The 15,618-nt window shown below is 42.3% G+C and overlaps 1 protein-coding gene across 1 annotated transcript in view; it reads right to left on the bottom strand.

Moving 5' to 3' along the window:
* The window catches only part of esama (endothelial cell adhesion molecule a), a 64,639-nt gene extending 50,232 nt beyond the window's left edge, over window positions 1-14,407 (bottom strand). The window contains 1 exon segment of the mRNA XM_044222043.1: window positions 13,953-14,407. Coding sequence (XP_044077978.1) covers window positions 13,953-14,019 — 67 coding nt within the window. The 5' untranslated portion in view covers window positions 14,020-14,407.
* Between the last annotated feature and the right edge of the window lie 1,211 nt (window positions 14,408-15,618).

Below are 15,618 nucleotides of genomic sequence, written 5' to 3'. Positions count from 1 at the left end.
AGGTGCGCGCGGGAGGGGGGAACTCGAGAAAGCGATTACGGATCAGACAGGCTTGCCTTTTGTCCTCCCAAAGGATGTGTGTTAAAAAGAGTGAGGGAGTGAGTGTGTGTGTGGAGGGGGTGGGGATATATGGATCTGCCATCATGATGTGTGTTCCCATCGAGGGAATTGGCGGGAGTGTCGTGGAAACGGTACGGGGGTGTGCGACAAGAGCAAGGGAGAATGAAGTGACTGCAGCGCAGGGTCTCCCAGAGGGACAAAAAACATGTTGCATCTAAATGAGGATTTTCATTTCATATGACAGTGTTATTAAGTCGTTTAATAAGGCCTTTGTGGGCACGTATGCACCTACAGTATATATGTGCATGTGAGTGTGGCCTACACCATCAGGATCCCTCCTAGCACTACCACAACCACCGATGTCTCATCCTTTTCCCGTTTAATATCCTTTGCCTTCACTGAGTCAAATCTACATCACTGCATATAGGAATTCAAGTTTCTTGGGAATACAGAAATAGAGCACCAAGAGGCCTACCTAATTTAGATTGCCAATTTCCTTCAGGACGTCATGCATACCTTCACATAAACAATCCACCGAGTGAAAGTATCTGCACAAAAAGTGAGCACTTTGCCTAATTACTCTTAATGTCTGGGGTTAATGGGCTCTCATGGAAGGTTGGCCTCAGGAAATCAGTGAACGTAATGACCAGTCACTAATGAACGCTCCAAACATCAATGATGATACTCGACTGAAAGGCTTTCTGTCTGTTGTAGCTTTCGGAATAAAAAAAAAAAAAAAAAAAAAGGCCCAGGTTTGCCAGAGTGGCCGAGCGAGACTGTGCATGCGACATTAGAGTAATCTGTTGCTTTGTGGTTCAAGTGGCGAGCATTTCCACATTTCCAGCTCTGAAACAGAGTCAGCAATAAGCTAAACTGCCTCAAACCCAGACTTAATCCTGATAGATCCTGTTTAGCATTCAGTTGAGAGACGTCCACCTCTTCAAACACATGAGCAGGGGAGATTATGTGGGCTTTCTGTGCCTCTGCTGTACTGTACTTCAGAGCCCATGTACAGTAGTGCTGCTGCATACAGATACATGGGAAGAGAGATGAATGGAGGAGGAGTACTGTGCTTTTTTTCTGGCAGTAGGGGACACGGCAAAGGCAGTGACATTTAGGAGGAGGCTAGCATTCAACAACGCAGCACACAGCATTCTGTCAAAGTTAGTTTAGTTAGTAAATTAGAATTTCCTTTGTACTTCCCAGTCTTGTTGCATGACATTGTTCTTGGCTGGAGAATCAGAAAATAGAGTTTGCGTCAGGCATTCACTGCGAGGAAGCTGATTTAGCCTTTCCGCGGGCCACAGATCCTTGGTGACTTTCACAATTAACAATGGTTGCATGTGAGGACAGCTGGACCTGAGCAGCGGATATCAGTGCCTTGTGAGGGGAGGTGTCCCTGCGAGGACAGAAATACAACCCAGTGAAACAGCCCCCTTCGAGAAGGTGACTGTCCTCCTAGCAGCCTTAACGATTACGATGGGAGGAACTGAGGTGACGTTACAGAGCGATGACGTCTGTGTACAAAGGTCATCTGACAGAATGGATACGCTCCTGTACACACATAAATGTGACCCAAGGTGTATTTTTACGTTTCAACTCTATTTTCTTCTGTTTTATTCGCAACTACAGTGATTGTGTGTTGGGTTCTGAATGCTGCCAAAATGCGGGTGACCTACACTCAATACTGTGCCTGAACGCATCCTGTGTAGAAACTGACGGAGGACTGAAACTGCTGCACTGCTAACGCACTGCTTTCACTACGTAGCCTGTGTGGACATTGTGTAGCCATAGCATTGTCACATCGTAAAACAGATTTATTTTTCAACAGTTTTGGAAGACACAGAGAAACGATGTCGTCCCGCTGATAGGGCGTCAGATCAGAAAACGCTTCTAAGCGTCGTTCTACAGGGCATGGACAAACAACGTATTCTGTCGTTTAATTTGGAGGACTTGTGGTGGAAGAGAAATTATTGTCCATTTGTGTGATAGAGTTTGTTAAAAGCACTTTGCATTTAACCTGATGAAAACATGTTTTCTCTGAGGGCTGTTGTCACTTGGACTGAAAATGAAGAAAGAGAAATCCAATTATGACAGTGTTGGCAGAGATCCCCTTGCATATTGAAAAAAGGAGCATATTAGAAGCATATTAAAACATATCCACTCTCATGACTGTCAGTGGGAGAGGGTGCATTAGCCAAAAGAGAGTACTGGGGAGGGCAACGATGTGGGAGATACTTTCAATAAATAGCAATTATACTGTATATGGTGAAGCGTGGTGAGGATGGGGAAGGGAGGCTAGGGGGGCTGCACCTCCGAGCCATTATTGGACATAATGACATCAACTGAGCTCTCTCTGGAGTGTAGCTGTGTGTGACAGAAAAATAGATAAGCGCTTAACAGCTTATAATTACATACACCACCCAGGGAGGAAAGGACCAGTGATGAGAGATAGAGGGAGAGATGGAGGGAGAAATTATTTGAAAGAATGAAGAATAAACACATAAAAGTCTGGGGCTGAGGAGTAAAGATGAAGGACCGAACACACACACACACACACACACACACACGCTGGTGTAACAAAGCCTCCTTGCTCCAGCCCACCCGGCTGACCCGAGACACTGATGCTGATGAGATGCTGGAGCTGCAGCCCTCAGGAGAGATGAGGGAGGAGGAGGGTTGGACGACAAGATGAAGAGGAAAAGAAGAGGGCAAGGAGAAAGAGGACACAGGGAGATGTTTATGAGCAGAAAAGAATGGAAAGAAGAGGGACGAAAGAGGAGCTACACTGCATGAATGAAGAGGAGATACAGATAATTTAGTCGCTCTCAATCAATAAACAGTGACAACAAATGTTATTAATGAAATGGCTAACGGGGCAGGAGGGAGGAGAACATTTAATGCAGTGAGGACAGGAGGTCCTGCCCTCTGGAACATCACAGACACAAGCTAGTGAAATAATGTGGTCGATAGTGCGGCTACTTCTCCACGCTGGCGGACATAGGACTAAGGATTGAGACTGCAGGAAACCTGGCTTAACCGAGTCCTTCATGAAAGGCTCCAGTTTCATTCATATCTCAAATCACATAGGTGAGCTGAGCTCTGGAGATGCTGGGACCACTGCTGTGGTTTGCGGAGTGTCTGGTTGATCATCCACAGACTCTCTCTTGTAGAAGTATTTCACCTTGGACTAACTACCTCAAAATGGTGCTTTTAAATTGGCTGGATCAGTAGTGCAATCATTTATCACGGTGACTCTCATCCTGGACTGTGTGAGTGACACCTCTGTTAGTGGGACACACTGACAGACCTACTGGAAGTAGCTCTATTTTCTTCAAATAATGGTGTAATAATAGTCAATTTGTAGCATTTGGAGCTTTAATCGTGACCAAATACAGTAAATCACCTGTTCTCCTTTAAGGCCAGTGTGCTTCACGAAGGCTTTCCACAAGGAGGGCTTAAGGGATTTATGCCCAAATCTGTGAGTGTCTTTTTATAAATAAATTACAATACAATTTATATTCTCCATTTTTAATGGTGGCTTTTGTCTGGTGCCTCAACACTGAAATATATCTATTGTAATTTATGTTCTGTTATGTTAATGTCATGTATATATTGTGTATAATGAATGTGCTTCCTGTTTCCTTGGCTGATTCTGTGCATTTTGTCTCACTTGCAGGAGCCACGAACCTTCCGATTACTAGACGGCCGCTTTACCTCCTGAGCCATGCGGCCCCATTTAGTGAATACATTATATCTTGTTTGTGAGAATCATGAGAATGGTATTAGTCCTCTCATCCAACTCTCAGCAAGGAAGCAAATAAATGTATTTCTCAAAAAACTATCCCTTTAAGATGGTCTCTGACTGAAAGCTTGGATACAGTAAAATAACTTTTGCACAGACCTGATGGTGCAGAAGCTTCTTTCTAAAGTGTAATTTACAGACATATCATCTACACAACGTTTTTCTAAGCTTTTGAATGTGATCTTTATCCTTGAAAACCACCACAATGTACCTGAATTTGTTCTGTATGCCTTTGGCCTTTTCTGAGTAGGAGGGCAAATCTCAGTAATCATTGACACCAAACTGCTCTGTGTTGCTTGATCGCTACTAACTTCCTCCTTAATTGTCCTTTTCTCCCACTTTCAGCACAGTCAAGTTCACAGCGATTCAACAAAATACACAAACGGGTGTAGGTTTGTTGTTCACTCCCTTAATTATTGTGAGAGTCTATGGAGGACCGGAACTGCCAAAATCAAAAATAAATAAAATGTAGTTATTTTTGATTTTGGCAGTTCCGGTCCTCCATAACTGTCAGCAGTCATGCCTCTGATCAAACTTCCCATGAGCTCGTCACATGCTCATTATAGTGTGTGACAATCTGAGCATCTCTACTTGCTACCTCAGTGAAGGTCTCTTTCTCATGTGTGTACGACAATATGTGTGTATATGTCATCTAACTGCGACAAGCCCACTGCCATTCCCTGGGGTTGACACATGGAATTCTGGGAGACACAGGAAATCACCAAGATCACTAAGTCGAGGGCAGAAAAATCTAATTACCCAAACCTTTTGTTTCAAAGATCCATCAAACATATCTCCTGACGAGAACGGAACATCATGCTGTTGATGAAGATATTTAGCAGTGTCAGAGTGTCCAGGGAGGGATTTTCCCTTAGCGGTGTCCAAAGGACACCAGTGGAATAAACCTCCCTTCTGTCTCCTACTGTCTTTCTAATGGCGCTTCTTCACTCTTTCAGCCTGCCTGAGAACACCAACAGTGACACCCTAAAGGCCTCAGCTTAATAGTGTGACTATAATGACTTTTTCCACATAGCTGCCTGCTGTCAGCATCGCTTCATACACAATTACTCCGTCTGGCTTTCATTGGGCCACTGTAATTATACTTTTGCTAATGTAAGAAGACATTTTTCCCATCATCCAGGTGTCAGTTGCTGTGTCTATGACAAAAGGACTACTCGGCTCTGTGTGTGTCCACATAGTATGTGTGTGCATGCAGACATACTGTATTAGCCTGATCCACTACATGACCACAAGTCATGCTCATTATGAGACACCACAACCAGTAAAAAAGGCTTTTTACCTAATGTGACCCTTATCCTCCCATTGGCTACTTTGTTATTGTGAAGTAACTCAACTTCTTGGCAGCCATGAAGTAGCGTTTTAAAGTAAAATACATGGAATCACTAAACTCTGATGGTAGCAAATCTTGTCTTCTCTCTCTCTTTCTCATTGCAAAGAGCAATGTACAAAACCTTCAGCTAGCTTCTCAGTTTTAGCCGGCGCTGACCGTTGCTTTTGTCGATGGCAGCAGGTCATACCAGCTATCACTAATTAACGTTAATTCCATAAGTAACTTGATGACAGGCTGATGTTGAACTCTCTGCAAACCGGCGTCTGTACTCAGCCAAAGGTTATTTGTGAGGGAAGAAACTCCCCTCCGTAACACCACAAGCGGACTACAAGAACACAAGTGTGCTTGCAATTTCAGCGTTAACCTTTGGAAGCGCTGCATGTTTTGGTCAGTGCTTTGTGAAAACTATTTGCATTTGAGTTACTTGACTTCTAGGTTAACATTTGGATAAAAGTCAAATGAAAACAGTTAAAGAAAGGTGTGATGCTGCCTTTTGTATCAGCTCAGAGTTATTCAATTGTCAAACATGCAGTACTACTTGAATTGGACTGGTTACACTAACTGGAGTGTGCATAGGGCAGCTGTGTCATTTAGGTAAATGTAAGTATCAGACTCACAGTATTAAAGGACTTGGATCAGGATCAAGGCAAAAACAAACTTCGGGACATCCCTGTTAATGAGTGTTTAAACCATCATCTAGTACATAACTACATTGATAAGAAGATGAGAAGCATCAGAATGTGTCTGACTGAGCTCAGCAGGTGATTGATTGATTGATTGATTGATTGATCGCATGGTATAGTCGCTTCACAGTAATAAATGAGAGCATGCATGTTGTCCGGAAAGATGGCATGTGTAAAGATGAACCGATGTATATCGGAAAACTGATACAAGAGTCAGAGATTCCGCTACGTTGACACACAACCACAATCCTCATCCAAATTCGAAAAAAATATGACAACTCTGCACCTCTGCTAACCAAACTTCCTGAGGGAAACCCTGCAGTTAATGGGTTTATAAATTGCTACATGCCTGAACACAAGAATATTACAAATCAATGTCACTTTTCTGGCTCGTGGACACTCTTCTACTGTTAAGGAAAACAAGCACCCCTATTCAACCATAAGAGCAGGAAGGTAATAAATTGAAAGCTTTTCCATTTGGTTTCAGCAACATAAAATGTTAATATGCCTTACTGAAACTGCTCTGAATGTATAAATAAGCGTCAGTCATGAAAGGTTAAATTTAGCGGCTGTTATACTCTATAAATTACGTCAACAATCAAAAATACATTGTAGACGTGTCTATCTCAATGATCAGCTTGAACAATGCATTTAAGAAGTGTTTTTAATATCTCCCTAAGGAAGAAATAAAACAAAACAGCAGCTCACAAATGGATATTTGATTGGCAGAGTGTGATTACAAGCTGCTCAAACACTTCAAGAAGAAAACCAGGATTATGTCAATGTCCCTGAAGTCGTAAGTGTATCAGGCTCTAACCCCCACCCCCACCTAAGTACCTCCAAGTAAGAATAATTTAACACAGCCTATCTTGTCTAAGCCCATGCCCTCAATTCCCGTCTGTCCACAGCTTTATTAACTTTTTTTTTGAAGGACAGGTCAGACGGATATGTGGTTGCGGATGTTGTTGACTTCTGCTTGCAACATCTGTCAGCGGCACTGGAAGCAAGCTGTGTTTGCTCATAGCAGTGGCGTTGTCTTAGCTAACTGGGAGGCAAGACTGCCACATAGCCTTTAGCGATATCGGGGCTCTCGTAACCCCAGGTTTGGTAACTGTGGTCCCCTGTGGGTTGACAAGATTCTGCAAACCTTGACCTTAGGAGACCCTTTCAAAACCCATTAGATAACTGTAATGACCGTTCAATGAAAAACAACTTTTGGAAGCAGACATTTTGAAATTACACAGCTTTCAACAAACAGGCATAGTCTACCTTCTTGTGGCATAAAGAGAAGAAAATATTACATATATTATGTACAGTATATACTATATATTATAAGTGACTTTAGGCACAATTATTATTGATTAATCTGCAGATTATTTCCATTAAATGATTCATAGTTTGGTATATAAAATGACAAAATATATTAAAAAAGGTCCATCCCAGTTTTCCAAAGTCCAAGGTAATGCCAAACCCAAAGAGACAACAGAACATATGATTTACACATAAAACTGAGAAGCTGGAAGTTGAAGAGAATGATTTGTATTTTTGCTTAAAAATTACTTCAAGAACTGATCACTTATCAAAATATTTGTCAGTTATTTTTCTGTTGATCAACTAATCGATTACTCGACTAATTGTTTCAGCTCTACTTGAGTGTACTGTTGAGACCATGTTGGCTAAACCATTTAGCACAGATAGCATTTATGCAAGAGAAACCCTGTGGATATGTTGTTCCTCTACAATCGCAGGTGTGTGGGTTTCTGCCTGTCTAATTTTTGTGTGATCATTTCATTTCTCTTTTGAAATATTAGTGTCTCTTTTCATCCTGGACTTTCCCTGGGAAGGCACTGGGAACATTTATGCAAGAGAGACCCTATGAGTGCTGTGTTTCTCTAAGCTTGCAAGAAAGTTATGCTAATGCCATCTGTGGTGCAATAACATGCTGAAAGACAGTCCACTATACAACACTACGCAGAGTTAGACCCACTACATCAGCATCTCAGGTAACTTTTCCTGCTGCTCACAAGCTCAGATTTCAGAAAACTCCACAGCTTTTCCAGCTTCTATGTAACACATTGTAGGGATCATTCCCACGTACCTAATGATCCTAATGAGTTTCCCTACGGGGATCAATAAAGTATTTCTGATTTGATAACCTTTTATAATAAAATATCAATTGATCATATTTAGCAGTGCTGTGAGTTCTTCAGGATGTGATGACATATTTAGTTTAACTTAAGACTCCTCAGAGATGCCTATTTTTGGTGTACTTGATAGTACAGTGGCATGGAATTCTACCACCATGCAGGAAGACAGATTCATTTCTGGCTAAGAGCCGCGGTGGATGCTAACTTAACATTTAGTAATATTCTTTATAATGATCAAAAATACGAAAAACAGTGGTCCTGCCATTCCACTTGTGTTTCCACTGTGATCTGCAAGCACTGGGCAGCACTCTCTTAAAACACAGGAGTAACAGGCTGCAACTGCAAATTCTGACCATCTGGGCAGGTGTCAGGTGTTCACATATAGCTTTATCATTTACGTTCTACAGTTCCTGAAGTCAGCTGTGCTGAGCACCAAGTCAGTGACCCATTATTAGTTATTATTAGCGGCTACTATTATAGTCCAGAGGCAGATAGGAAAAGAGGTTTGATATCAGCAGTCTGATGTGAGAATAGAGGGAGAATATCCAGCAAAGCCGCCAGACTGGCCTTAAGAACCACCTGATAAGCCTCCTGTGGCTCTCTTGGCTGTAAATAATCATTAGCCAGTGTATTGTCAAAGCCTGGCTACAGTAGCGTCACAGGCAACCTTAATTTAGGAGCTGGGTATGAGGCTGACACTGCAGTCTTGTATTGTGTGTGCACTTCAGGAGCACATGGCATTATTATGACTTGGGGCAAACTCTACACAAATCATGATAATGTCTCTAAATATACTATGTTTTTATATATAAATACATAATGCCTTGTTGAGGGACACTATTATTGTCTGTCCGTACATTTTACTGTCCACCAGAGATTTCTATCAGAGCTCGCAGGCAACTTTCCAGGCAGTGATCACTCATGAGGGAAAAATGATCAACACCCATATACAGCCACTCTGCACTGCTCTGTGTAGGCTGATGTTGGGTCCTTCATTTTCAAGAGAGGGAGATGGGGAGGGGCGCGGAGGGAAGAGGTAGAGAGAGAGATGACGCAAGGAAGTATGTGTGTCTGTGCCTTTAAGAGTCCCCAGGCCAGGGCCGAATGTTGGGAAAGTCGCCCAGTGGCTTTCTCATGACCCCTGAGGGGAGGCCTTTTTCCTACTGGGTCCATGGATGGAGATGGGACATCAGAGAAAGCCCAGGAAAGGAACATCCCAACATGCATGTCATGGCTGCCACTGAGACACTGCTTCTCACTGTCTATGTTTGCCTGCACTCAATCCTCTAATTTCTGCTCTCACTTTGACTGTGAGGATAATTCACAAATTCCTATTTTCATGCATTTACAAGTGACAGCAACACATCGACAGCTCTCCGAGCACCATACTTGTTATGTTACTCCTATGCCACTTTCCCACAGTTTATCTCATGTTGATACTAAAAATATGAATGTTTGTGTATACTTAAAAATAGTAGTAACTCAGCGAATGTGGGGCAGGAGTTTCAACTTGTCAAACCTCTTCTGGTTAGCCTGAACATGGTCTTTGGAGGTCAAAGCAGCCTTTAAAATATGCAGCTAATACTGCAGTGCTCCACATTCTTTAATCACAGCATTAATCCTGTGGATGTGACTTTAATTAAGGTAAAATAATTACATTAGGGTGTTTACATGACCCCAGGCTTAACTGCAGTAAGATTGAAGTATCGATGTACCTGTATATGCCAAAGCCTCTGTTTGAAGTTACTGTTAACATTTGTTGTTGGAAATTCAATCAAACGACCAGAAAGAGACACAAAATGACTACAAAGAGATGCAAAATGATGACTACAACAACGTGGCCGTTGTCGTTTGTAGTTGTTTCTCTTCTCTTTGTGTTGATTTGCTCCTACGTAGGGGGCGACGTAGGAGCGAGCTAATGAAAAGACTTATTATTGGCTATAAAATGGTATATGATTATAGGCCAACTTATTGACAAAATGGGGAGGTCTCACTGGATATGAGGAAAAAGACAAATGGAGAAGGATGGTGAAATTTGATGTACTATGTATGATGTCTCTTGCACAATGATGGCTCCCTCTTTACCCAGCACTGTGAGGTTGAACCTGCACTAATGTCCCTTCAGGTTCTTGTTCTCCTGGGCCAGTAAGTGTAAACACATGGGATTACAAGAGGCGCTGGCACACTTGCACGGACTGACAGCAAACTGCCTCGCCGGAGAGGACATAATGCACTGTTGTATTTCTGTGGCATTACCTATGTACTGATAAATCCCTCAATCTCCTTCCTCAAATCAAAATTGCACCAGTTGCTGGGGACACATACATGAGGACTGCGGGCTTCAAACTGCTGTAATCCCGGCTCAAAGTGGAAAGGGGCTTTGCCGCACATCCATTTGGTATTATTCTAAGAAATAGGCAATTAGAGATAAGGCCACAGTTGTAAGTTGCATTCCATGGCCCTCCCTCTGGCAGTATTAGGGGACATATAATATAAAAGTGCTGTTAAGGTAACGATAGGGGTTGAAACAAACCAATGTCATATTGTCATATATAGAGTATGTCAGTATGCCAAGCTTTAAGACATGTTATGCTATGCCCTAAGTGGCCCCATGTTAAAATAATACAAGTAGCTTAAAATAACGCTTGCAATCCTCTCATTCACTACTCTAAATCACTGAGAGTTGCCACAGACCCCCCCACCCCCATCCCAAATGGAGCCTTTGAAGCTTGCATGGACTGACCTTGTTAAATAAGTAAAGTCCATTGTGGGACACACCTGGAAAACAAATGAAGATGTTCTTTTGCCAGATGGTGTGTCCAGAATAGAAGAGTAATTGTACAATGGTTGGTCAAGAGATAAGGCCTGGCTTATACGTCGCTGCCACGAACAACTTTAATAAGGAACGTCTAGCTTCAAGATTACCTTGCATGCTCATGTAAATGCAATCACATCTGACACACACACACACACACACACACCACTAAAACACAGGGCTAATGTCAGGAATAAAAAAGTAGTTGTTGCCATTTTAAATGCACACTGTCCATTTTATTGGAACTGGGAACATCTGTCAGTTGTCCAGATTTCCTCTTGGGGGGACCAAGTGTTGCTGCAGTCAAACCATGCTACTAATGTCCTGTCAAACCAGCTTACTAACAATTTGACTTGGCTTTGAGTAATTTAGTGACTGAATATTTATGTGTTCCTAATCAGGCTGTCCAGATAACATGAACCAGGGCCTGAACCAGAATAAAACCCTAAATACAGATGACAAGGACGCACATTTACTGGCACGAGTGAAACAATACTAGAAAAATATTAAATTTTCCCTGTATGTGATCCCTGAGTTGACTTGCCTAAGAACAAATGACAGGATGGCAAATTCATTTAAGTAATTTGAATACAATGCATACATAATTAGGCACGCTGCCTATTGAACCTAGGCTAATGTAATCAAATTAGCTGATCCAAAGGCATCTCTACTGAGACAATCTTAATGGGTTCATGCGATTGAGAAGCACAGTTAACTATTATGCAGTAAAAGCTTAATACAAACAAGATACAATAGCTGGGAGGAAGCACAGAAGTTTGGTGTCAAATTCAATAAAGAAAAGTATCAATGAACTGAACAGAGACAATATTGTGTATTTTTGTGTAACTTGTTTCTACCTGAACAACATCATACCAGGACACAGCATCTCATGTCTCATGTTCAGATCTTTGTACACTTGGCAGGTAATTATTTGTTCGTTAGTTTGTATACAACTTTTTGTGAGCCAAATGCATATTATACTTTATTCTATTCTATTTATATCTTCTATTCTATACATATTCTATAAATTCATTTTCATTATTGATTAATCTGCTGATTATTTTTATATATGTGGTCGCCAAAACTCTTCTCAAATATTAAGTATGAGCCAGTGGAGCTCTTAATTTGAAATGACATGTGTAGACTTAATTTGAAATTACCAGTACATGTGTAGACTTTTTTGCTCTTAATTTGAAATTACCAGTACATGTGTAGACTTTTTTGCTCTTAATTTGAAATTACCAGTACATGTGTAGACTTTTTTTTTTCTTCTGACGTCGACAGTCGGATAACATTCTCCACTGCTCAGAGTTTTGACTGAAACATTAAATGAGGGCTTATCTTGTTTACCTTGTTTGTCGTTAGAGCAGGACGTGCGCTCACTTCCTGCTCTAACGCACTCGTTTACATCAGGGACTCAAGGAGAGCCCAGCCTTCCTGTTGCCGCAGGCTGCTATTCATGAACATTTCCTCTCTGTATCAGTGTTTTCAGGACACACCTGCAGGGCGATTGATGGTGAGTCAAACGCTGAGGTCAAGGTCAGCTTCTGTGGTTGTATTGTCCAGTTGTACTGTGACACTGAATCACAGTCTGCTGTTAAAACTTGGAGACATTACCAGCAATCATTCCTTGCAATGCCTTAAAGGCGTCGAAACCATAATGTCGTCATAGGGGTCTGCGTGGTAAAATGGTGGCATTTCTCAGGTAATACCCCTCCCTCTGGGTGCAACAAGCATGCCTGAGATTGCCCGTGTCAGTGCATGTGATTGTTTTGGCAACAGCGCTGAAAAGCGCACACAGGCTTCGGGCAGCCAAGAGCAGATTCAGGTAAAATGTGAAGCTTCCACTTGCTTTTTATGTCTCACAGGCCAAATGAAAGTCACCAGCCTGTCTGTTGGAACTAATACGCACTCACCTGAAGCAGATGAAGCTCCCTAACCTAAATGGATATCTCCTGTTTTTCCATGTGGAAGCAGGATGGTTCGTGAGAGAAGTTCATGGCCAAGCTAAAAGTGAATGTTAGAGGCCTCAAAATTCATCACGACACATATATATATATGAACTTCAATCCCTTGTTGCTATTTAAGGACTTTCTGTCAAATCAGAAGCCTTTATACAGTATGACCTCCAGTCATGCAGTCTGATGAAGACGAAATTTTACTTGTTGTTTCTGCCTCTTAGGAAGGAGCCATCCAAAACTTCTCTCAAGAAAACAGCTACCTGACTAACCAATCTTTTGAAAAATCATGACAAATTGCAATAATCTTTTTCCTGTAAAGTGATGCTCCCCTCTACATAACACTGTTACATTTTTTTTTTTACCTGAATTAATCATTTAAAACTTCTCAATCCTTAAAACATTTGCAAAATGCTCGTGCCGCTGTACCATGCCCCAATTTCTAAATCAAAGAGATGGCAGGGGAGAAGTGGGCTGCGTGTACTGTACAGCTTTCAGTGAAAGTAGGAGTTTAATACATTGCTAGAGAGAGTGACGGCTGAGCCAATGTTGCAGCAGCTATAAAGGGATTATTCTTCCCTGGAAGACATAATCATGTGTAACACACTTGTTTCAAATCCTGTGAAAAACAAACAGGTGTTTCAGCTTTAAAGCCACCCCTTCATCCTCTGGCACACATACAGCAGAGAACCCCCAGACACAGAGCTTGTCTGTCGGGTCCTTATTAGTTATTAGGCTATGGTGAATACTGTCAGGACGGTCTCAGTACCATTCATCTAAAAAAATACACGTCACATGTTGAAGAATGGAATGTCTCGGGATATTTTTTAAAGTAGGCTAAAAATGGGCAAAAAATGCACTTCATGTTGACAACACTCACAGGAGACAGACTCATTTTGACAGTGAAACCACATTTTCATCCAGCGTCTCAGCAAATCAAGGCAATAGTTTAAGAGTTGAATGAACTCATTGGGACAGATAATTAGTCCACATTTAGGGCCAATATTTGCATTATTTTAAAAATGTCTGCAATATAAAAAGGTATGTGAAATGTATTATTTGGTGTATGAAAAAACATAAATACACACTTGTGAATAAATTAGGAAACGCGTGAAAATAAGCCCGTTACTGACCTGAGAGCCCCAACAGGAAGGTAAATGAGAGCAGAGTAAGTTTCCTCGAAGTAGTATAGCCCTCCATGGTTGATGCACTTGTCAGTGTGCTGATGTTCTTCACCCAGCTTTATATATGAGCTCTGTTTTGCCTCAGGCAAAGCTCTTCAAGTCAGGCAAGCGGGCTTCCTTCAGTCTCCCAGCAGACGCGTTGTCTGGGGAAGGTGAGGGACACTTCAGGTGAGGAAATGTGGACGCCGTCTAATCCCACAGCCGCAGGAATCCTCTTTGCGGACTTTGCGGTGAGATGGCGAGAAAGCCAAGTGTAAACTGGATCACCACCTTCGACACTGAAGGTCTTCCGCGACTCTTCCTCTCCTCGTCTTAACGCTCGGCTGCATCTGCAATTCCCTCCTTGTCGAGACGGCAGCGAGTACAACTCTGCAAGTTGTCATCCTGTGTCCTTTCCTGAGGGGGGGGGGAGAGACCTCCAACGAGATAGATGAGAGAGAGAGAGAGAGCCGCGTGCCACCTCAATATTAATGACAAATTCCGGTTATTCGCTTCAAAGTAAAACCCACTGTTTACGTATACGGCTTTAGCGAAAGCCTCGCGCGACAGTCCGCTCTTATTTTGAAAGCAAAGTTGACTGACATCCGTTATTGTGCCACCTACATCTTCTAGCTTGACGCTGGGACACCTGTCCTCCGGTAGCTACTTTAACTTTGCGTGCGCAGCTTTGGATACAGTTCTGGAAATAATTCACAAAATGAACAATGGCAGAAAACCACAAACACAAAGCGCGTGATGCAACAGTGAAATGAGAAGTGTGATCGCATGGTCTTTTCCCAATGTTCCTCGAAAACATTCAATTGATTAAAAACGATTTCAAACATAGTGGCAGTGGGAGTAATACACGGACAGTCACTCTCTCTGTTGGTGCGAGTGTGATACAAGTCACTGTGAAGGTCTCAGTCAAGCTTATTTTTTGTCAAAAATCCTTAAACATGCAGCTCATAAATGTATTTGATTATAAACTAGTCCGAAGTCCCCACTGACCTGTTAGGACCTGAATTCGCCTCTAAATAAGATAAAGGCCAACACAGGGGGTTTCATCGCGTTCTAACACCCCGGCTGGCCCACGCTCTTTCAACAATAAGCACATTTGCAAACCCACACACCTAAAACATCCTTTCCCCCAGTGTCCCCTCGGAAATCTTCAGCTGTGCTGTCATGTGTGCAGAGGCCAGGTAGACAGCAGAGAAACAGACCGGACTCAGCCTGACGTGAATTCCCAAGGTGAGCTCAGCCCCCTCATGTAAAAATCTGGATGGCCTGGCTCTCCACAGTGGTCAGACCCCTTTATTTCATTTTCTAAGGTTGCCCAGTTGCCTCAGCTACAAAGGTGAAGCTAATGCAGGAGGACTGCTCAATTATGAAAGGTGAGCGAGGGTTATTCCTGTGATTAAATCCAAAGAAGCAGGGTCCAAGCCTTATGGGAATGAGCTTTTGTTGTGTTGTTGTAAATTGCATCTGGGCCTCCGACTGAAATCTACAGCATTCAGGGGAAAGCTGTCAAAACAGGCCTGTTTTTATTTTGCTGCACAAATAATGTGAGCAGGGCAGAGAGGCCAATACTGGATTCTGGACTAGACTGCTACTGCAAACTCCAAACAGACTACACACA

Source organism: Siniperca chuatsi, linkage group LG14, assembly GCF_020085105.1.
Source record: "Siniperca chuatsi isolate FFG_IHB_CAS linkage group LG14, ASM2008510v1, whole genome shotgun sequence".
NCBI classification, from domain to species: Eukaryota; Metazoa; Chordata; class Actinopteri; order Centrarchiformes; family Sinipercidae; genus Siniperca; species Siniperca chuatsi.
This window is presented reverse-complemented; position numbering and strand designations above follow the sequence as displayed.